At 39.4% G+C, this 24,886-nt stretch overlaps 1 protein-coding gene across 13 annotated transcripts in view; it reads left to right on the top strand.

Moving 5' to 3' along the window:
• The window catches only part of DMD (dystrophin), a 2,687,035-nt gene that overhangs the window by 2,637,575 nt on the left and 24,574 nt on the right, over positions 1-24,886 (top strand). For all 13 annotated transcript variants that reach the window (XM_070291485.1, XM_070291489.1, XM_070291490.1 and 10 more), the window contains 2 exons: positions 13,455-13,698; positions 14,738-14,861. In XM_070291485.1, coding sequence (XP_070147586.1) covers positions 13,455-13,698; positions 14,738-14,861 — 368 coding nt within the window. The remainder of the gene's footprint in view (positions 1-13,454; positions 13,699-14,737; positions 14,862-24,886) is intronic.

The raw sequence follows: 24,886 nt of genomic DNA, 5'->3' as shown, positions 1-24,886 counted from the left end.
AATGGAGACATCCAGGAGACTGTGGAAAAGACAGGTCTGGAGGCTAGAAGTCTAGATTGAGGTGAGAAGTAATGGGTGGGGGAGGTGAGGTCATGGGCTTGGAGGAGGTGGAAGCCTAGAGAGAGGACAGGGTCCTCCTAGGAAGAGAGCTTATGTGGAAAGAAGACCAAGGACCTCCTAGTGTACTGGATTGTAACTGGCTATGCCCAGTTCTCCACCAGTAGCAAAGTGAGAAATGGTTTCCTGCTTTGTATTAATTATATACTTGGATGACTTCTGCAGATAATCAAACCCTCCTCTTTTTTCCCCCTGCTATGTTAATAATTAAAGTTCTGTATCTTCAAGTCCTGGGTTACCTTTTGGTATCACTCTGTCTGCTAACTGCAGTTTATAGGTAAATCCATATGATCCTTTTTCTATAATTTCTGAGTAACTCCAAGTGACTGTTTCGAGGATAGAAATAACCTCTATTCTTAGCTTAAACAATGAGCATAATTCACACCCCTTTTACCCAGTAGTATAAGGTTTGTCTACAGGAAACTAAACAGTATCTCACACACTACAAGCTGAGCTGTTGAATGGCAAGGGACTGTGTCTCACTTGTCTTTCTCTCTGTAGTGCTGGGTGTAGAAATACGTGTTCACTAAAGGAATGGATAAATGCCCTTTGGACTTTTCTTATGCCCTGCTTTTGGCTGGTTTTCAGCTGTCTTCTTTGTTTTTCTCATGTCATATGTTATTGTTCTTTGCCCAAAATCTTTAATAAACCTATTTATTTTCTTCTTTTTTACTTTTATTGGAGTATAGTTGATTTATAATATTGTGTTAGTGCTGTACAGCAAAATGAATCAGTTGCACATATACATATATGCACTCTTTTTTAGATTATTTTACCATACAGGTCATTCCAGAGTATGAGTAGAGTTCCCTGTGCTATACAGTAGGTCCTTATTAGTTATCTACTTTATATATAGTAAGTAGTCACTTCTTTTTATTGCTGAGTAGCGCTCCATGATGCCTTCCCTGGTGGTTCAGATGGTAAAAATCTGCCTGTTACCTGTTTTATATAAAGTTGTATGTGTGTGTGTCAGTCCCAATTATCCCTCTCCTCCCCTTCCCTCCCTGGTAACTATAAACTACTGGTTTCTGCATCTGTAACTCTGTTTCTGTTTTTTAAGTTCATTTGTATCATCTTTTTCAGATTTCACATGTAAGCGATATCATATGGTGTTTGTCTTTTTCTGACTTACTTCGCTTAGTATGATCATCTCTAGGTCCATCCATGTTGCTGCAAATGGCATTATTTCATTTTTAATGGCTGACTAGTATTCCAGTGTATATATGTACCGCATCTTCTTTATCCATTCATTTGTTGGTGGACATTTAGGTTATTTCCATGTCTTGGCTATTGTAAATAGTGCTTCAGTGAACATCAGGGCACATGTATCTTTTCAAATTAAAGTTTCCTCTGGATATATGATGAGGAGTGGGATTGCTGGATCATATGGTAACTCTAGTTTTTTAAGGAATCTCCATACTGGTTTTCATAGTGGCTGTACCAATTTACATTCCCACCAACAGTGTAGGAGGGTTCCCTTTTCTCCACATCGTCTCCAGCATTTATTGTTTGTAGACCTTTTGATGATGGCCATTCTGAGCAGTGTGAGGTGATAACCTTGCTATAGTTTAGATTTGCATTTCTCTGATAATTAGTGATGTTGAGCATCTTTTCATGTGCCTTTTGGTCTTCTTTGGAGAAATGTCTATTTAGATCTTCTGCCCATTTTTTGATTAGGTTGTTTGTTTGTTGACATAGAGCTACATAAGCTGTTTGTATATTTTGGAGGTTAATCCCTTGTCAGTCACTTTGTTTGCAATATTTTCTGCCATTCTGTGGGTGGTCCTTTATGTCATTTTCCATTCAACTGAAAACATTGAAGTTGTTTAGGTTAACCCAGACTTGAACACTTCCTGGGATTATTTGAGGGCTCTCTTTTAAATTCTTTGTCTGAAAATCCTTAGATGTGTCTGCATAGATAATTCTGTAGGCATGTACACGCCATATTTCTCTTATGTACATGGCTTAAACTTGATTTCTCCATAGTAGGAGAGAACATTTGGAGAAGGAAATGGCAACCCACTTCAGTGTTCTTGCCTGGAGAATCCCAGGGATGGGGGAGCCTGGTGGGCTGCCGTCTATGGGGTCGCACAGAGTTGGACATGACTGAAGCGACTTAGCAGCAGCAGCAGGAGAGAACATTAGAAAATTATTGACTTCATTGGGGAAATATCTTTTGTTCTATGAGAAGTAGAATTTTGAATTTAGAACTTATTTTTTAATAAGATCTTTACCAAGATATAATTCACATACCATAAAATTAACCCATTTAAAGTGTGTAAGTCCCTAATTATTAGTATATTCACAGAATTGTGTAACCATCATCACATAACCAACTTTACAATTTCCTCACCCCAAAAAGAAACCCCATACCAATTTTCAGTCATTCTTCATTTCTTCCAAGACAACCACAATCCAGCCCTAGACAATCAATAATCTACTTTGCATGAATCTGTTTATTCTGGCCATTTCATATAATGGAATCATATAATAGGGGGTCATTTGTAACTGACTTCTTTCATGTAGCATAATATTTCCAAGGTACTCTTATGTTAGGGCATGTATTAGTTCAATTGCTAAGTTGTGTCCAACTCTTTGCTACTGTATGGACTGAACCATACCAGACTCATCTGTCCTCCATTTTCTCCCAGAGTTTGTTCAAACTCTTATCCATTGAGTCAGTGATGCTATCCAACCATCTCATCCTCTGCCTCCCTCTTCTCTTTTCCTCAGTCTTTCCCAGCATCAGGATCTTGTCCAGTGAGTTGGCTCTTTGCATCAGATGGCCAAAGTATTGGAGTGTCAGCATCAGCATCAGTCCTTCCAATGAATATTCAGGGTTCATTACCTTTCAGTTCAGTTCAGTTGCTAGTCATGTCTGACTCTTTGTGACCCCATGAATCGCAGCACACCAGGCCTCCCTGTCCATCAACATCTCCCGGAGTTCACTCAGACTCATGTCCATCGAGTCAGTGATGCCATCCAGCCATCTCATCCTCTGTCTTCCCCTTCTCCTCCTGACCCCAATCCCTCCCAGCATCAGAGTCTTTTCCAATGAGTCAACTCTTCACATGAGGTGGCCAAAGTACTGCAGTTTCAGCTTTAGCATCATACCCTCCAAAGAAATCCCAGGGCTGATCTCCTTTAGAATGGACTGGTTGGATCTCCTTGCAGTCCAAGGGACTCTCAAGAGTCTTCTACAACACCACAGTTCAGAAGCATCAATTCTTCAGTACTCAGCTTTCTTCACAGTCCAACTTTCACATCCATACATGACCACTGGAAAAAACATAGCCTTGACTAGATGGACCTTTGTTGGCAAAGTAATGTCTCTGCTTTTCAGTGTGCTACCTAGGTTGGTCGTAACTTTTCTTCCAAGGAGTAAGCGTCTTTTAATTTCATGGCTGCAGTCACCATCATTGCCTTTAGGATTGACTTATTTGATCTCCTTGCAGTCCAGAGGACTCTCAAGAGGCTTCTCCAGCACCACAGTTCTAAAGCATCAATTCTTCAACGCTCAGCCTTCTTTATGGTCTAACTCTCACATCCATACATGACTATTGGAAAAACCATAGCTTTGACTATGTAGACCTTTTGTTGGCAAAGTAATGTCTCTGCTTAATAATACAGTGTCTCAGTTTGTCATAGCTTTCCTTGTGAGGAGCAACTGTCTTTTAATTTCATGACTGCAGTCACTGTCCACAGTGATTCTGGAGCCCAGGAAAATAAAATCTGTCCTGTTTACATTTTATCACCTTCTATTTGCCATGATGTGATGGGAGCAGGTGCCATGATCTTCGTTTTTTGAATGTTGAGTTTCAAGCCAGCTTTTCACTCTCCTCTTTCACCTTCATGAAGAGGCTCTTTAGTTCCTCTTTACTTTCTGCCATTACAGTAGTGTCATCTGCATATCTGAGGTTGTTGATATTTCTCCAAGCAACCTTGATTCCAGCTTGAGCTTTATCCAGCCTGGCATTTCGCATGATGCACTCTGCATAGAAGTTAAATAAGTAGGGTGATAATATGCAGCCAATTTGCATACTCCTTTCCCAATTTGCAGTTAGTTGTTCATGTCTGATTCTAACTGTTGCTTCCTGATCCATATCCAGGTTTCTCTGGAGACAGGTAAGGTGTTCTGGTAGTCCCATCTCTTTTAGAATTTTCCACAGTTTGTTTTGATCCGCACAGCCAAAGGCTTTAGGGTAGTCAATAAAGAAGAAGTAGATGTTTTTTTGGAATTCCCTTGCTTTCTCCATGATCCAGCAAATGTTGCCAATTTGATCTCTGTTTCCTCTGCCTTTTCTAAACCCAGCTTGTACATCTAGAACTTCTCAGTTCCTGCTGAAACCTAGCTTGAAGGGTTTTTAGCATAACCTTGTTAGCATGTGAAATGAGCGCAATTGTATGGTAGTTTGAACATTCTTTGGCATTGCCTTCTTTGCAGTTGGAATGAAGAGTGACCTTTTCCAATCCTTTGTCCACTGCCAAGTATTGACAAATCTGTCTACATACTGAGTGCAGCACTTTAAAAGCATCATCTTTTAGGATTTTCAATAGCTCAACTGGAATTCCATCATCTCCACTAGCTTTGTTTACAGCATTTATTAGCACTTCATTCTTTTCTATTACTGAGTGATATTCTATCATATGGAAATACTACATTCTAAAACATTCATTTGGTAGTTGATGGACATTTGAGTTGTTTCCACTGAATGGCTATTGTGAATGGTTCTGCCATGAACTTTTGTGTATGAGCACTGGGACTTTACAGAAATGATTCTGTAGTTTCTGTCATTGTAATAGAGGAGACCATAGGCTCAAATACAGCAAGAGTATATAGCAGTGCATGCCAGGAAGTGAAAAATAGGCCAACAAGATAAATTTACTGGGAGAATTTAAGGCCAAGTCTAACTACTCATGAGGGACTCAAGCCAGGACACACAAAGCTTAAAATTATGATTCTCTTTGAGATTGTTACAGCTTTTTGCTGACCACAGACAATGAAAGTTTGATATTTTACTATATATGTTTGAAAATTGAAACACACTTTCCCCAATGGTACTATTCCTGGAGACCAGACTTCCTCACTTCTAAAACCTTTCCAATCTTAGCATGCTTTTTGGATGGTTAAAACTAGTCACTGTCATACTTGTCTTGGGTTTTGTCTGTCTGCCTTATTTCTAAGTATAATGAGATTTTTAAAAATGAACTCCTCTTGTTTTGAACCTCTGATTAATATACTTATTCTTAGACAATACTGTGTTAGTCCTTGATCAGGAATTTGATCAAATTTGAAAAAAAAAATCTCAGTCATTGAAGATAAAAGCAAACTAGAGTCAATTAATACTGTCAGGTTCTGTCTCATGGAGCTTGAGCAAGATATAGATTGCTATGTCAAGGACAACTCCTGAGACTACAGTATATCTAAATACGTTAACCCTGTAAATTTCATCTGAACAGTTTATTACAGTAATCTATGGATAAAATTTTATCATGTTGTCACATGCCCAGCAAATTTGGTCACATCTAAGGAAATCTCATCCTGGTGATCTTAGCTTAGTGATTTCATTTTGCCCAGATGATCAGCTGTGATACACTTTACTGCAGCAAAGATGATGGAAAATATAGAGTAATTACCAGATTCTGGGATAGCTACAATAGTGATGGGGGGGGGGACTAGAATTAAAGAAAATATGATGAATCAACTTATAAGTGTTCTCGAGCTACTGTATATATATAAAGAGAGAGTGTGTTGTTCTTTAGTTGCTTAGTCGTGTCCGACTCTTTGCAACCCCATGGACTGTATAGCCTGCCTGGCTCCTCCATCCATGGGATTTCCCAGGCAAGAGTACTGGAATGGGTTGCCATTGCCTTCTCCAGGGGATCTTCCCGACCCAGCTATCAAACCTTTGTCTCCTACATTGGCAGGCAGGTTCTTTACCGATGAGCCACCAGGGAAGCATGTATATATATGTGTGTGTGTGAGAGAGATGTATATATATATATATATATATAGTGCCAAGCTCAGTAGGTTTTACTAGATTGCTGTTCTTTCAGACAGTATAAGTGCTTTCTTTTGGTAAGTAGGGATTTCCCTGGCAGCTCAGACAGTCAATAGTCTGCCTGCAAGGTGGGAGACCCGGGTTCAAATCCTGGGTCAGGAAAATCCCCTGGAGAAGGAAATGGCAACCCACTCCAGTATTCTTGCCTGGAGAATCCCAAGGAGGGAGGAGCCAGGCAGGCTACAGTCCATAGGGTCGCAAAGAATCGGACACGACTGCGCGACTTCACTTTGGTAAGTAGCTTTCAACACGCCTAAGTTTGCAAATCCACAGAGTAGACAATATAGAGAGAAAGAAGTCATAATAATTATGAATACTTAGAATGGGCCGGGCCTGGTTCTAACAGAGCTGTACGTAGAGACTGTAGACTGCACTGGCCCACTGAGCCTCCTGACATGGTAAGAGCCTAGGGCAGTTTTCTAGCCTCAGCAGTTGGCATAGCCTGGCTTTGAATCAAGGTCTTTCTGACTCCCAAACCATTCTCTCAAGCCCTCTTCTAATTCCTGCCTCAGCCATAGATTGCAAAAGGGACCAAAAAGACAGTGTGTCCAAAGAAAAATTATCTCACATTTCTTTACTTGATTCAATATTGCTTTTCAATGCAAATATCACTGGAAGAAATGGTACAAGATTATAAAATCCCACTAAGGTTTATTCAGTAGGAAAGGGGTTGAAAATGAAGAGCTCTGAATGCATTACAAGGGGACAATGCTAACAGAGAAGGATTTGAAACAAGAGCCTGGGGGTTCCTGCCATTTTTACTGTCTTGCTTAAGGCAAACCTAAAATATGCATATTTTTACTTCCCACCCTGTGAGCGGCTCCTTAATTAACACTGGTAGTGCCAAGGCATATTAATGTCTCTTTTTCTCTGGTTTAGGGGTATTTTTGACTTTGTGTTTGATAAAACTTTACAGTATAGCTTTAAATATTTCAACTATAATTGAAAAAGGCTCTGTGCAATTTCCAGTTTTTAAAATACCTCTTGCTTGTGAAATGTGTCTTTGCCTTTTATTTTTTTTAGAAACTGCTAATTTGCCAGATTTATAGTTGCCATAGTAGTTCTGTGTGATTTACTACATGTGCCCAAATCCATATTGGTGGATATGATTTAGCAGCTTTTAATACTATACGAGGGTAAAGCTGGATTTCTCTGGACCTAATCTTTTTAGAGGCAAACCTTTGTAGTTGTTCTCGCTTTATGAAATAGATCTTATGTGTGCTCATGCTTTGATATACAGTTGGATGTATAAGACTGTTAAGACCATGATCACTGAAAAGTGATCTTCATACAACTATTTAATTACAGTAAGGAGGTTCTATTTAAAGAGTACATGACCTGCACTGAAAACACTTGATTGTCAGCAGTAAATTAATAGAAATTGCACAAAGATTGTTGCAATGTTCTTTATTGCAACTAGCAGAGAGCTAATTATGATTGCTAGAGGGGCTAGATGCTTTCATGTTTTCAGCATGTGGAGGTAAAGCCAATTTGATTTCTCTCTTTTCTCTTATATCCATTAGCTAGTTAGGAAAAAAAATATTTAGTGCAAATTTGTATCTGGACCACCACATTTATACACATGATGACATAAAATTAATCAGAGCTACATGGTCATAGAATGGAGGGTTTTTTTTCAGCTCTGTGGAGAATGAATTAATAATGGTTGGCAGAGTTTTTTTTTTTAATTTTTTTAGCATGACTGGCTGCAGGAAGAAATTGTGGTGACAGAAACCATGTGAAGTGAATTTGAATTAGTGTTCTTTAGGGAGATACCAGAGAAATATAATTTACAAGATAATCAAGAGCCTAAATAGATTCTCTGTGGAGTCAGCATCTGATTCCTGACATACATTCATCTATGTTGAAATGACTCCACAAATACCTTCTAACAATTAGAGAGTCAATAGGGGTGAAATGTTCATGTATAACTTCAAGAAAAGCAAAATATATATCAGTAATAATACAAATTGACCGCCAACTGTTAAAATGAGTAGATTGTATACTTATGGTTAAGGTTTAAAATGAATCACCTTGGAACAGTGGTATCTCATTGATCTTTTATGGGAATGCTGTATCGCCTACGTGCTTTATAAATACTATATCCAAAAAAATGTAACATTATGATATACTTTAAAGGGTACTGACACTGATGTTTTTAAATATAAAAAAATGACTTAGGCCCTTTAGCCCTTATAAACTATTTCCCAACCCCTAAAACCACTCTGTAACCATGACTACATTTATTAGGAAATGTACAGTAAAAGTTATATCTAATTCAACTCTTTGAACATCAGTTTTTCTTGGTAATCTTAAAAATGTATAAATACCAGTAAAAGAGAATTTAGACTCGAAAAACTTCATGTTTTACTTGGTTTCTGACAAATATACCTCCTTTTGAGCTATTTCTGGCTTTTAAAATCTTTGCCATGATAACTTGTCCTGCCTCAGAACTTCAGGGAAAAAAAGTATTCTTTCAAAATCTGGCCTGTTATTCAGCTTAATAGAAATTTTATGTGTGCCATGTATTTGTTTAGGAGAAGGTACTTGTTTGGTTCATTGGACCCTGTTGTGGTAAATTTAGATTTGAATGAGTGCTGAGGAAACCTTGATCAGACATTTACAAAATCAACATGTCCTGGTAGCTTTCTGATTAATATAATGTTAGCTTTTGCTTTGAGGCAGCATCTTCTGCTCCTTCCATTTTTCCAGTGGTAGGTAATATATGGAGTGAAAAAAATTAAAAAGTCATAACTGTGCTTTAAAACAAGATGAACATCTCTGTGGACCAAAAATGACGGGTTGGGCAGTAGTATATGGGGCTTAGTCAATGAACTTTCAACTCCTGTTGGGATAGCAGTAATTAAAATGCAGAGCCGGACATGACTTAGTGACTAAACAACAGAATTCTCCTCACCAGCTCGGGGCACAGAGCCAGACATTTGAAATCAGGGTCCTGCCAAAACACACATGGAGAGAGACATACACATACTTATGTGAAAAAGTTGAAGTGTTGATCACTCAGTCATGTCCAACTCTTTGCGACCTCATGCACTGGAGCCCGCCAGGCTCCTCTGTCTATGTGATTCTCCAGGCAAGAATACCGGAGTGGGTTGCCATGCCCTCCTCCAGGGGATCTTCCCACTGAACTCAACAGACATGGTAAACTAGGCTGGACCCAGAGGAAGTAAGGAATTGAAAAGAGATGATTCTGAGGACTTCATTATACAAAGCAGTAAGAAAAACAGATAAATATAAACAAGCAATTAAGAAAGATAGGGAATGGACCGTAAGGCTGTAAAATATACCTAGTACAACGTTCAGAAGAAGAGAAGGGAGGAAATGGAAGAGAAGCAATAACCGCCAAGAATCTTCCAGAACTGAAGAATGATGTGTGTCTTTAAGGAAACGGTCTCCTGAGAGAAATTTCAAACATCTGGGAAGGCAAGAAAGGCCTGTGTAGAGCAATTGGTATTCTTTACAGCTCAGCTTTGGGAAGTCCTGACTGATTCAAATGAGTTCTCTCTGTTTTTTACTGGAAAACGTAAAAACAGAAATGCAGTGTGTTGTATATATTAAACCATGGTTTCTGAACAAGGGCGCTTATAAATAACTCATTAAAGGAGAGCTTCATGGAAAACTAGGCCCAAACAAACACCTCTCTGGAAAAGGTAGATAACTTTGTGAGAAATAAGTAAGACGGTAGTCATTTGTTGTACTATTCTGAAGCCCATGTCTAAAAGCAATGTTTTCAAAAAGATCATTGTGGATGACCCACTTTGGTAGAAAGAGTTTTGAATAGGATTCTACATATAAAAAGGTGTTATCAGTTTGGACATTTCAATGAAGGTGGATTTCTTTTAGCAAATACTTCAAGCAGAAAAAAATAGATGATAATTTCTATGAAATGAAACCCTCTGAAGAGTGGATGATGCTTCAAGTTCACAGAAACATTTAGATGATTGTCAGTTAAGTGGCCAGAAATTGGATTTAATTAACATGAACTACTTGTGTTGGCTTACACCCAGAGGACCTATGTACAGAACCTAGTTAAGGGTAAACTTATTTTGATAAATTTCTTCTTATTACTGCTTTGTCAGGGCAGATTGCTAGGAAACAAACTACACACATAATTCTGTGAAGATTGATAGCAGACAGAATTTCAGTCAATACAAATGGAGTATATTCCTGCAAATGAAAAATATCCTTGACTGATTTCCCTGCATTACTTGAAACAGATTCCTGGAAAACTAGTAACATTAGGTATAGGGTAGATCATTGTGCATGCTAAGTCACTTCAGTCGTGTCCTGACTCTTTGTGACCCTATGGACTGTAGCCCACCAGGCTCCTCTGTTCATGAGATTCTCCAGGCAAGAATACTCGAGTGGGTTGCCATGTCCTCCTCTAGGGTTCTTCCCTGGGTAGAACTTCAAACAAAGACAAAAACAGAGATTAGATTGGATTGAAATAAAATCTTCTTTGGTGTGGAGGTCGAGCATTTTGAAACTGGACATTCTGGAAGATGTGCCACCCCTGAGGAACGTTCATTCCAGGTATGGAACAACAGAAAACATTTTACTAAGAGGAAAAACCCTCCTGCAAAACAAGAGCCTCTGGAGACACAGGTTTGATCCCTGGGTCAGGAAGATCCCCTGGAGTAGGAAATAGCAACACGCTCCAGTATTCTTGCCTGGGAAATCCCATGGACAGAGAAGCCTGGCAGGCTACAGTCCATGGGGTGCAAAGAGTCAGACACGATTGAGCACACACACATAACAGGAAGCCTGATCATGAGATTATTTTTCCTCCTCCAACTGGACAAGGTAAAAACTCTTCTTGACTGCTCACTACTTCCTCTCATGTCCTTTCTCATTGATAGAGATCTTCCACCTTTGTGGCTAGGACATTCTCTAACCCAATGAAATAACATCTATGAACAATAGAAATCTACCATCCTATTTTGGTGTTCATTATAACTGGAAGAAGGATACCAAGAGTTCTAATCATTTGCTGGGTACCAAATTACAGAAGTGCCCTCCTTTGGTATTCTCATCAATTTGAAAGCAAGAAGGAAACCCATACCCTGTCTCTATGTCTCTATTAAAAAACATAAAAAGAAAGGACTTAAGTATTCAACTTAAAAGCTAGGGGAAAAACAGATCAAGTTATAGGAGATTATTTGACATAAAAGGCGCCTGGGGTAACTGAAGAGTTTAACCACATTCCTGATGTAAAGACTCAATAATGCAAAGTCAGCTGTTTCCATTTTATTCTATACATTCAGTGTCTCTCAAACCCTAAATGTCCACAAGAATTTTCCTAGAATAGGAAATCTTGACTCTAAAATCATAGAGATGATCAAAGAGGTGGAAGAGCCAAGACAATTTTATGTCAGAACGAAGTGGGAGTGAGAAGGCCTACCTACCAGATCACAAGATATTCACAGCCATAGTGTGGAATTCACACAGAGACACACAGATAATAATCCAACCACAGAGAATAGAGACCTCCAAAGCACACTTGTGTATTTATGGGTGCTCGATGGACTATAAACATGCCATCGAAATCAGTGGGAGTTGGGGAAATGTGGACTAGACAAGGCACAGGGCTGGCTTAATAAGTTATCTATGTCAGGGGGAGTCAAGTTAGATTTCATGTTCACACCAAACAAAAGATTCTGGGTTAAGTTGTAAATGTGAAAAACAGAGTTGTAAACTCTAAAATGTAGGTGTACGGGAGATTCTCTTAAAACATGACACTCAGAAAACATGGAGGAATGTTTTGAAATTAAAAATCATTGTAGAATAGGATGCCAAGAGTAAAGGTTGAAATTAGCTATGCTAAGATTTTGCTATGCTATAATTGGCAATAAATAAGCATCTAGAACATATCCGGAATTTGCATAAGAAAAAGACAAGCCAGTAGAGAAACAGCTACGGAAACATTAAAAGCCAACTAAGATGAAAGACGTTCATCCCCTAGGAATTCCCTGGCCGTCCAACAGTTCTGTGCTTTCACTGCCAAGGGTGCGGGTTTGATCCCTGGTCAGGGAACTGAGATCCCATGAGCTGTGTGGCACAGCCAAAAAAAAGAGGGTCAGCCTCACCAATAAAATGTACCCATCACCCGAAACTTACATGTTTGGTAATGCCAAGGATTTGATAAAGATGTGGCCAATGGAAAACCTCACTCACTGCTGGTGGGAGAGCAAATTGGTGTAAAAACATTTAGGAGAGCAGTTTGGTGATCTGTGGCAATGTTGATGGTGGTGCTAGAACCCAACAATTTTACATCTACATATATTCTGTAAAGACTTTCAAATAGGTATTCAAGGAGACAGGTAGAAGGAAGTTTGTTGTATCACTGTTTGTATTAGGGAAAAGTTGGGAACAACCTAAATGGTCTTTGACAGGAGAATGTTGATGGAATATTCAAGCTGCAAAAGAATGTTGAAGGCAAAAAGCAGCTCTTAGAATGGGATTTACATGCTTCAACAAAGTTCTTAAAGTTTAAGAACATGCTATGTTGAATAATGCTATTAGATTGAATCGCATGAAATGGCCATTTATATAGGTTTAAAAAAGCTGAATATCACCATCTTTATTAAGTTCAACCTAGTAATGGTGGATACCATGGTAATGATGGACATGGAACCCAGGATGGCATTATCTCCTTAGGGGTAGTGATGAGCAGGGAACTGATATAATAAGGAGAACTTGTGGGGAAGCTTCACCTGTAACTGTCATATTTTATTCAAAATTTTGAAGAAAATATGGCATATGTTAAGTATATTAAAGCACCATGGTGGGTACATGGGTACACTCTTACTATGTTCTTCTACCATGCTGTTGAAAATATTTGATGATTTGTTTAAGCAAACCCAAGTGTCGATGGAAGTATAAGAATTATAATCTGATGACATTCTAAGGCAATATTTACACAATGAATAACTCCTTTGCTGCTTAATTATGTAAACATAGCACTCACAAGGCTTTTAAGTATAGAAGATTGAAAAGTATCTCCCCTCACACACACCGGGCAGACGCTTCAAACATTATTTTGTTTGTTTTGTTTTTTTTTTTTTCTTTAAGCATTGCTAAAATTGTCATCATAAAAACCATTCATTAAGTGCCTCTCTTTTGCTTGCTATTGTGTTTGGTGGCGGTCAGATATATCTCTCTGCCATTAGTATAAGAAATCTGGTGATGATATTCAACTTCCTTTTTCTTGTCTTTTCCCTTGTTTTTTCCCCCCACTTCTTTGATGCCAAATAGGAATCTGCAGGCAGAATATGATCGTCTCAAGGAGCAGCATGAACATAAAGGCCTGTCCCCACTGCCGTCCCCTCCTGAGATGATGCCCACCTCGCCACAAAGTCCCCGGGATGCTGAGCTCATTGCTGAGGCCAAGCTACTGCGTCAACACAAAGGCCGCCTGGAAGCCAGGATGCAAATCCTGGAAGACCACAATAAACAGCTGGAGTCCCAGTTACACAGGCTCAGGCAGCTGCTGGAGCAAGTGAGACACCCCTCTCTCTAACATGGCATCTTTACAAAAATCCACTTTCCCCACTTACAACTAAGAACTAGAACTCTCAGTCCTTTTCAGAAATGCAGCCAACGTTGATTTGGTCATTATTCAGTGTGTGCTTCGCCAAGTGCTAGATAGCAAGGGATATAAGAATAGGAATGAAATGAGCATGTCGTTTTATGTTGCTTCCAGATTGTGTCCTATGAAAATGTGTTTTATTTGACCAATTTAAAATTCATCTTGGGAAAAAAATGCAGAAAGGTTTCTACTGGTATCCAAAAGTGAAATTTTTACCTCTTGAAAATCAGGAGCTCTCTTTTTTGCAGTTACTCTTATTTTGTGGTATGCCTTTGGTTTCTTTTGATAATCCCTAAAACATAATTTAAGTGGCCGTTAAAAATGTAGCAGGATATTGCATTGTAGGAGACCCTTCCCTGCACATAGTCCTGGCTTTCTGGGAATTATAAATTTTGAGATAATACTTCACAAAAGTATGAATTTTCCATTACATTTTTGTGGTCTTATTTGGGCTTCCCTGATAGCTCAGTTGGTAAAGAATTCACCTGCAATGCAGGAGACCTGGGTTTGATCCCTGGGTTGGGAAGATCCCCTGGAAAAGGGAAAGGCTATCCACTCCAGTATTCTGACCTCAAGAATCACATGGACTGTATAGTCCATGGGGTCACAAAGAGTTGGACATGACTGAGCGACTTTCACTTTCACTTCATATGATTTCAACATTCTCACATGACCTTCTACATCTTTCAGTTAGTGTAATGATTTTCTATACCTTATTCCACTGTAGCTGTACTGTCTTTCAGGCTTTTTTAAGGGGATATGATTCAGGTACGAAGACAGTATCCATGGATCTTATCCACTGTGAAATTTCCCAAATTTAACTCTTTGTGGGAGATTTCTAAGTAGGAAAAATCATAATTTAAGAGACCTGAGTGTCTATAATGGGTTTATATTTATGTATTTGAGTGTTTATTATGAAAAATAATTCTATTTTCTTTGGATGCCTTAGCCCCAGGCCGAGGCCAAGGTGAATGGCACAACGGTGTCCTCTCCTTCTACCTCTCTTCAGAGGTCAGACAGCAGCCAGCCTATGCTGCTCCGGGTGGTTGGCAGTCAAACTTCAGAATCCATGGGTAAGTGTTTGTCTCAGCTACTCCTCAATTTTGTCATCTCTTAAGGTCTGGAAATGGTGAACTATTTGTAGCAACTTTTAAATTGTCTGCTCAATTATTTAATGTCAGTTATGGACCAGAGGTTGTCATGAATGCCTTAGGGGTACAGAGATGAAAGACACAGTCCCCTTACCCTCTAAGCTCTGGCTGTTCAGTTACTAGAGTAAGGCCTTGTGGTACTAAAGTTTCAGTCATTTGGTAGATCTGAGAAGGATTTTTGATGAATTGATGTCTGTGAAGGGTTCTGAAGGACAGAGGAGGAACTGAGCATTTGTTGAAGATGGAGAGATGAAGGCCAAGGGCAGGAAAGAGCCAAGGTTCCAGACATTAGAAAGATAGGATCCCGGCAGGAGTGGGGAAAAGTAAGGCTGCAGAGGAAAGTTAGGCTCACAACGCAGTGACGTGAATACTGGGCAGAGGTGTTTGGTTGGTGTCACAGAGCCACTGAGCATCATTTAGCAGGTAAGAGATAGCTACAAAGATGCACTCTGGCAGCTTTATCTGTCCCAGAGTAAAACTTCTATAGTTTGAAAGACTAGTGAGAAGGCAGTCACAGAGGCCAAGTTATGGGACTTCTGAGGATGCTTAAGAGATTTCTGGGATGGGACAGGAGGAGATGACTGTGACTTATTTGAAAATAGAGTACCCAAGACCAGGGACTGACTAGAAAATATAAGGAAAGGAGGGGAGAGGACTTGTTTGGGAGAAGATGGTGATCCTTTTAAAGGTGGAGGTACTGTCTTTGAGGAGGTGGTAAAAGGGCAGTCGGGAGAGATTTGAGAGTGAACCTCACCGAATGGGGAGCTGAAAGGTGTGAGAGGAGAAATATAACAAAGGTGCTTGGTTTCAGGGCCTTGGGGAAGACCTCCATTTAGTTGATCGGGGGAGTAGTGTTGGAAGGTGTAGACACATCAAGTCATATTCTCCAGACTGAGAAGGAATGTTAAGACCAAAAAGTGAAGCAGGTAACTCCATAAATGAAGGCCAGCTCTCATTTCTTTTGTGAAGGAAGAGGAGATGTTTGAAGTTGTTTTCCCAGCTTTGCCACACCTCAGTGATTTAGGGCATCGGCTGCTCTTGCCTCCATCTGAGATCTGAATCGAGCTAATCAACTGTTGGGAATGTAAGCAATAGCTCAGCATCTGAAAACATACGCCTTTTTAAAGTCCTTACATTCCCCAAACAATGGAGTTTTAGTATGTCTGTTGTTATTTCCTACTGCAGGATTTTCTCCTTTTTTGAAGTAAGCCCAGCCTGAGAAGCTAAGTCACATATTTGAGAGGTGAGATGCAAAGCCCTGGGTGCTTAGAAGTATTAATTATTTAGACCTGTCACCATGAGCCCCGAGGCAGCATGCCTATGAAAGCACCCAAATTAAAGTACACCTCAGGCCGTGGGCCTGATGATTTGTGGAGCTCAGAGAATCGTGGCAGACCCAAATACAAGGACAAAAGTGCGTTTGCCAGTGGCTGAGTTAGGCTAAGAGATAACTTGCCAGTGTCAATGGATAGCCTCTATTGTTAGTGAGTTTGTTCTCTGAAGAGACTGAATACAGAGGTGATCCCCCGCACCCCCCCCCCACTGTTGTTGTTCATTTGCTAAGTTGTGTCGACTCTTTGTGAACACATGGACTGCAGCACAGTCCATGTCCTTCACTGTCTCCCTGAATTTGTTCAGATTCATGTCCATTGAATCCTCACTGTAAAGAAGGGGGGCAGTGAAAGACCCTCTTCTTGAAAGATGCACATGTATTAAGATAAATGCAGTGTATATCCTCATGCTTTGAAGCTCCAAGGTATGATAAGGCTGGGATTTGCTGAACCATACTCTGGTAGAATGCCAGTATATAACCCCAGGACTCTGTAAAGAGAAGTACAGGTGAAGTCATACTGGGTGATCTATCTAATGAGTTGGAGTGTTTCCTCAAACCATGACATGCTTACCAATGGTAAGTCTCTGTATACCATGTGGGCATTCTATACATTTCCTTTTTTAATGGGATGGTGTGCTATGAAGTTCACATTATGTTTTAAAATAAGACAAATAGAAATGGATAAAGTCTGTCTTCCCAACAACTTATCTCTGACTCCTTTACTTGTACCCAGTCATCCTTTTTAAAGAATGTTTTGTATTTTGTTTAAACAATGTTAAAAGCTGCCTTTGCTGCTTAGAACAACTTCAAACTTAGGGCAGAATTGCAATTTAGTCAACATTTTGCCAATTTGCTGTATTTATTTATGTTGACATCTTTGTGTCTGTGTGTATGTGTGTATACACTATATATATTCCTGTTTTATGTGCATGTATAGTTTTACTCACTGAATGACTATTTCATACATAGTAACATTTCACCTCTAAACATTTTAACATGTATCTTCCAAGGTGAAAAATATTTTCTTACATAGTCACACTCAGGAAATTAACACTGATATACTACTATTATCTAATATATAATTTAGATTCAGATATCCCACAATCTGCCAATAATATCCTTTCTATTAATAGCTTTTTATCTTTTTCATTTAGAAGCCAATGAAAGGTCACCCTTGGCATCTAGTTGTCATGTCTCTTGAGTTTCCTCTAATCTAGAACACTCCCCCAGCCTCTTCAGATGTTGCAGGACACTGGCATTTCAGAAGAGGTCAGGCCAATTGTTGTGTAGGATGTTTCTCATTGGGGATTTGCCTGCTTGTTTACTCCCAGTTGGATTCAGGCTGAGTATCTTATGCCAGATTACCACATAGGTGATGTTGTGTCCTCAACACATCACTTCAAGGCTTTTTCTCAAGATTGCCAGCTAGACCTTTCTCATGAGTATGTTATGGATAAAACCAGATAAAAATAGAACACACTCTGAAATCATGATCAGCCTCCAGAACATCTCTCCCACTTTCTAAAGTGTACAGAGGTTTTCTGCATTTTTTCCTTTACCTACCTGCCTTCTTTTTTAGCTTCATTCAGGTGTAAATGATAAAGATGTACTTTTAATGTATACATCTTGATAAGTTTGAGCATGTGTGTATATATATATATATATATACGCACACACACACACCCATGGGCTTCCCTGGTGGTTCAGTGGTAAAGAATCCCTCCTGCCAATGCAGGAGACATGGGCTCAGTCCCTGGGTAGGGAAGATCCCCTGGAGGAGGAAATGGCAAGCCACTCCAGTATTCTTGTCTGGAGAAGCCCATGGACAGAGGAGCCTAGTGGGCTACAGTCCATTGGGTTGCAAAGAGTTGGACATGACTGAGCAACATGATACCATCATCATAAGCAAGATACCAAATTCTTCCTTCCTTCTTTCTCTCTTTCCTTCCATTTTACTCCTTATCATGATATTCAAAATCCACCTTCCTGTACAACTCATTTTTTTTTCTCCCTCGTTAAGTACTTAACCTCCTTAAAAGCAACGACTAAGTCTTGCTCATTTTCTTTCCCAATTGATCACCTTTTATGCAACAAGAGTTTAGTAAAATGCTTCTTGAATGAATATTGTCAAAGTCAAGCACATAATGTAGATACATTCTGTATCTACCATTATGTAGATACAGAACAATTTACACACTGAGGAAGTTTCACTGGAGTTTCTGGATCAAGATGACAATATGAGATCCTGAACTTTCCTCCTTGCATATAAACATGGAATCCACAACAACTACACACTGAGTACTTCCCTCTCAAAGACATTTAGGAAATAGCTGAATGAGTCCTGTACATAAACACTGGACAAGCAAAAAACCCACATCCAGCACGTAGGAGATATAGAAAACAAACCTAATGGTTACCAGGGGACTTGGGAGATTGGGACTGACATATACACACTACTGTATGTAAAACAGATAATAAGGACTTACTGTATAGCGCAGGGAATTCTACTCAGTACTCTGAAATGACCTATGTGGGAAAAGAATCTAAAAAGGAGTGGATGGCTATATAACTGATTCACTTTTCTGTATACCTGAAGCTAAGAACATTGTAACACAACTCTACTCCAATAGAAACTAATTTAAAACAACATAGGAGTGTCTGAGCCACAGTCTTGCTGTGAACCCCATCCCAATCATGTTGACACACAACCAAGAAGGAAATACAGCTATTAGCTTCTCTCTGAGTAGTAAAGTTTTGAGCCCCAGCTCTTAATATGTCCTTCTACCTGAGAGATGGGCTCCCCAAACATCTAACATCCATGAAGTCCAGAAAGCCAGAGTGAACAGAGAGATAGTACTTACAGGGCTCATGGGGACTCACCATGCCTAACACTGCCCCTGTCCAACTGCACAGCATAAAGGCAACCGGCTGGAATGCACCCAGTTTTTCCATGAAAGAGGCTCATTTGTTTATATCTTAAAAGCCTCAGCCTGAAGAGGCAGGCTTCTAATGTAACACTCCAGGGACTGACTTCCATACTCTGCAGAGATGAAGTAGGCCAGCTCGTGCCATCTCACCCTTCCTGCCTCGCTCTAGGTCATTGGTATCTCCCATAAAGGAGCTTGTGCACATATCTGCTGTTCTGGTAGTCAGTGGGGGATTATGTTCACAGCTCAGTGAAATGGTAGCATACCAAAAAAAAAAAAAAAATAAAAAGAAAAACAGCAGTTTTTAAATAGCTAGCTATCTTCCCAGAGCTCAGTGCAGAGGGAGCATACAGAAACTTACGTCTCCCAGTCTTTCCCTAAAAGAGATCTGTTTACATACTTTAAAAGCTGTTGCCGGAGGCTCAGTCTTCCACTCATCTTGCATCTAAGTGCTGACTGAAATCCTCCTCCCCATTGGAACACTGACAGGTCTGGGCACACCCTCAACTACAGAGGCACTAAGAACAACAAAAAAAAAAAACCTCCTTGGACAATCACGAGAGTTTCAGAGATGATCAAGAGGTAGGGCAGGGCTGAAAAATAAGTCTCATCTCCTACCTGAGATCACCCCTTCAAGGTGGGCGGGGCAACTTGTAGCTAATGCATAGAAACCAACAGAAAGGGACAAGGCAAAGGGAAAAAGAAAAGAGAAATATGTTCCAAAGAAAAGAACAAGCTAAAACCTCAAAAATGACCTTAAAAGAAATTGAGATAAGTGTTTTCCAAATAAAGATTTCAAAACAGCAGTCACAGAGATGCCCATCAAGGTCAGGAAAACCATACACAAACAAAGTGATAATTCCAACAAAGACAGAAAATATAAATGACAAAGCAATGAATACAGTAACAGAACTGATAAATACAAAGAGGCATTCAGCAGCAGACTAGGTGAATTGGGAATAAAAGATGAGCAGACTCAAAGAGAGCAGTGGAATTCATCCATTATACACCAAGTTTCTAAGTAGCTATATGGTTGCTAAAGAGAGAAGAGATAAATTAGGAGTTGGGGATTAACATATATACACTACTATATATAAAATAGATGATCAACAAGGACCTACTCTATAGTACAGGGAACTCTTATCAATACTCTCTAACAACCTATAATGGGAGAGATGGATGTAAAAAAGAATATTTGTATAGATAACTCAATCACTTTGCTGTACATCTGAAACTAACATAACATCGTCAGTCAACTGTATTTCAATTAAAAAAATTAAAGATAAAGAGAAGATAGCTTAAGGAACTTATTGTACACCATCAAGTAGACAAAACAAATATTCCAAACATAGAGTCCTAGAAGGAAAAGAGAGAAAGGAGAAGAAAACTTTCTTAGCCTTAGGAAGGAGACATACTGTCAGGAAACCTGGACAGTTCCCACACCAAGACACATCATAATTAAACTGTCAAATGTTAAAGACAATGAGAAAGTCTTAAAAGCAACAAGAGAAAAACAACTTCTTACATACGAGGGAACCCCATAAATCCATCAGCAGATTTTTCAACAGAAACTTGACAGGCCAGAAGGGAGTTTCATGATATATTCAAAGTATTAAAGGAAAAAGAAAAACTGCCAAGCAGAATACTCTATCCAGCAAAGTTGTCCATCAGAATTGAGGAAAAGAGAAAGAGTTATCCAGACAAGCAAAAGCTGAAGGAAAGCGGCACCACTAGACCAGCCTTAGAAGAAATGTACAAGAGACTTCTTTGAATGGAAGGTCATAATTAGTCATAGGAAAACAAGAAAGTATAAGTGTCACAAGGTAAGAATATAATTAAATTCAGAATAATCAAATGTTATAACAGTGATAGGCGAATCGCTTGTACATTCAGTAGGAAGGTTAAAAGACAAAAGTGATAAAAGTAACTGTTACCAAAGTAATTTGTTAATGGACACACAAAACATGTAAATTGTGACACCAAAAACATAACATAGAGAAGAGAGTGAAAATGTAGAGCTTTAGAATGTATTTGAACTTTTGTTATTCAGTTCAGTTCAGTCGCTCAGTTGTGTCCGACTCTTTGCGACCCCATGAATCGCAGCACGCCAGGCCTCCCTGTCCATCACCATCTCCTGGAGTTCACTCAGACTCACATCCATCGAGTCCATGATGCCATCCAGCCATCTCATCCTCTGTCGTCCCCTTCTCCTCCTGCCCCCAATCCCTCCCAGCATCAGAGTCTTTTCCAATGAGTCAACTCTTCGCATGAGGTGGCCAAAGTACTGAAGCTTCAGCTTTAGCATCATTCCTTCCAAAGAAATCCCAGGGCTGATCTCCTTTAGAATGGACTGGTTGGATCTCTTTGCAGTCCAAGGGACTCTCAAGAGTCTTCTCCAACACCACAGTTCAAAAGCATCAATTCTTCGGCCCTCAGCCACCTTCACAGTCCAACTCTCACATCCATACATGACCACAGGAAAAACCATAGCCTTGACTAGACGGACCTTAGTCGGCAAAATAATGTCTCTGCTTTTGAATATACTATCTAGGTTGGTTATAACTTTTCTTCCAAGGAGTAAGCGTCTTTTAATTTCATGGCTGCAGTCACCATCTGCAGTGATTTTTGAGCCCCAACAAATAAAGTCTGATACTGATTCCACTGTTTCCCCATCTATTTCCCATGAAGTGATGGGACCAGATGCCATGATCTTTGTTTTCTGAATGTTGAGCTTTAAACCAACTTTTTCACTCTCCTCTTTCACTTTCATCAAGAGGCTTTTTAGCTCCTTTTCACTTTCTACCATAAGGGTGGTGTCATCTGCATATCTGAGGTTCTTGATATTTCTCCCGGCAATCTTGATTCCAGCTTGTGTTTCTTCCAGTCCAGCATTTCTCATGATGTACTCTGCATATAAGTTAAATAGCAGGGTGACAATATACAGCCTGGATGTACTCCTTTTCCTATTTGGAACCAGTCTGTTGTTCCATGTCCAGTTCTAACTGTTGCTTCTTGACTTGCATATAGTTTTCTCAAGGGGCAGGTAAAGTGGTCTGGTATTCCCATCTCTTGAAGAATTTTCCACAGTTTATTGTGATCCACACAGTCAAAGGCTTTGGCATAGTCAATAAAGCAGAAATAGATGTTTTTCTGGAACTCTCTTGCTTTTTCGATGATCCAGCGGATGTTGGCAATTTGCTCTCTGGTTCCTCTGCCTTTTCTAAAACCAGCTTGAACATCAGGAAGTTCATGGTTCATGTATTGCTGAAGCCTGGCTTGGAGAATTTTGAGCATTACTTTACTAGCATGTGAGATGAGTGCAATTGTGCGGTAGTTTGAGCATTCTTTTGCATTTCCTTTCTTTGGAATTGGAATGAAAATTATCATCTTAAAATAGACTGTTATGTTTCATCTAAACCTCATGGAAACTACAAAGCAGAAACCTGTATACAAATGATAGGAAGAACTCTAAGCATGACACTACAGTCAGTCATCAAATCACAGAGAAAGAGAGTGAGAAGAAAGGCAAAGAGAAACTGCAAGACAGGAAACAATCTTTTAACTGGCAGTAAGTACATACCTATCAAAAATTACTTTAAGTGGACTAAATCCCCTAATCACAATATAAGAGTGGCTAAATGGCTAAAAAGCAAGACTTACAGTCTCCCAAGGCAATAGAAATAAAGAAATGGAACCTAATCAAACTTAAAAACTTTTGCACAGCAAAGGAAACCATAAGCAAAATGAAAAGACAGCCTACGGAATGGGAGATGCTATTTGCAAATGATACAGCCAATAAGGGCCTAATTTCCAAAATATACAAACAGCTCATATAACTCAACAGCAAAAAAATAAAATAAACAACCCAATTGAAAAATGGGCAGAAGACCTAAATAGACATTTCTCCAAAGAAGAAAATACAAATGGCCAATAGCCATATGAAAAGACACTCAGCATCACTAATTATGAGAGAAATGCAAATCAAGACTACATGAGGTATCACTTCACACTGGTCAGAATGGCCATATTAAAACTCTACAAATAACAAATGCCAGAGAAGATGTGGAGAAAAGGCAACATGCCTACACTGTTGTTGGAATGTAAGCTGGTGAAGGCACTATGGAAAACAGTATAGAGGTTCCTCAGAAAACTAAAAATAGCATGACCACATGACTGAGCAGCCCACTCCTAGGCACATATCCAGACAAAACTCTAATCCAAAGAGATACGTGCACCCCTATGTTCACAGCAGCACTGTTCATAATAGCCAAGACAGTTAAGCGACCTAAATGTCCATCAGCAGAGGGATGAATAAAGATGTGGTACATATATACATTGGAATCCTGCTGCTGCTGCTAAGTCGCTTCAGTCATGTCCAACTCTGTGCGACCCCATAGACGGCAGCCCACCAGGCTCCCCCGTCCCTGGGATTCTCCAGGCAAGAACACTGGAGTGGGTTGCCATTTCCTTCTGCAATGCATGAAAGTGAAAAGTGAAAGGGAAGTCGCTCAGCTGTGTCCGACTCTTTGCGACCCCATGGACTACAGCCCACCAGGCTCCTCCGTCCATGGGATTTTCCAGGCAAGAGTACTGGAGTGGGGTGCCATTGCCTTCTCCGACATTAGAATACTACCCAGCCCTAAAAAAGAACAAAATAATGTCATTTGCAGCAATGTGGATGTAACTCTAGATTATTATACTAAGTGAAGTAAGTCAGAAAGAGACAAATACCATATGGTATCACTTGTATGTGGAATCTAAAATATGACACAAATGAACCTATCTATGAAACAGAAACAGACTCACAGACACAGGGAATAAACTGGTGATTGCCAAGGGAGAGGAGATTAGGGTTAGCAGATGTAAACTCTTATACATGGAATGGATAAACAAAGTCCTACTGTAGGGCACAGAGAACTATAGTATACTATGAAAAACCATATTAGGAAAGAATATTTAAGAAGAATATATGTGTAATATGTATAATGTTATGTATATTATGTATACATGTGTATAATATTATGTATAATATGAATCATTTTACCGTACAGCAGAAAGTTAGCACAATGCTGTAAATCAACAATACTCCCCCCCCCAAAAAAAGGAGAAAGAAAAGACATGACAAAGAAATGCAATACATGAACCTGGATCAGAGAAAAAATATATAAGTATATATGTTACACACACATATATTTGGTTATAGTTATAAAGGATATTATAAAGGCAATTGGTGAGATTTAAATATAGTCTACACACTAGATGATAATATAGTGCCAGTGTGGTTCCATAAAATAAGAGTTCAAAGAGATAATGACAAAGTACTTAGGAATAAAGGGGCCTGAACCTTACATTGGAATGAAAATGGGTCAGTAATAGTAATAACAACAATAACAAATTTATGTGCTTAGAGAAAGAAGCAAAGCAAATGTGGCAACATATTAACACTTGGTGAATCAAGGTAAATGGTATACAGGAGACTATCTTACTATTCTTAGACTTTTTCTGTAACTTTGAAATTTAAATAAATTTAACAGAAGCCCTTTCTGACAGAAACAGCAGAAAATAAGACCTTGCTATAGATAGTGAAGTTGTTAAGTCATGTCGGACTCTTTGCGACCCCATGGACAGTAGCCAACCAAGCTCCTCCGTCCATGGGATTTTCCAGGGAAGAATACTGGAGTGGGCTG

This window comes from Ovis canadensis, chromosome X (assembly GCF_042477335.2).
Source record: "Ovis canadensis isolate MfBH-ARS-UI-01 breed Bighorn chromosome X, ARS-UI_OviCan_v2, whole genome shotgun sequence".
NCBI lineage: Eukaryota > Metazoa > Chordata > Mammalia > Artiodactyla > Bovidae > Ovis > Ovis canadensis.
Note: the sequence above shows the minus strand (reverse complement) of the source record. Positions and strands in the feature narration are given on the sequence as shown.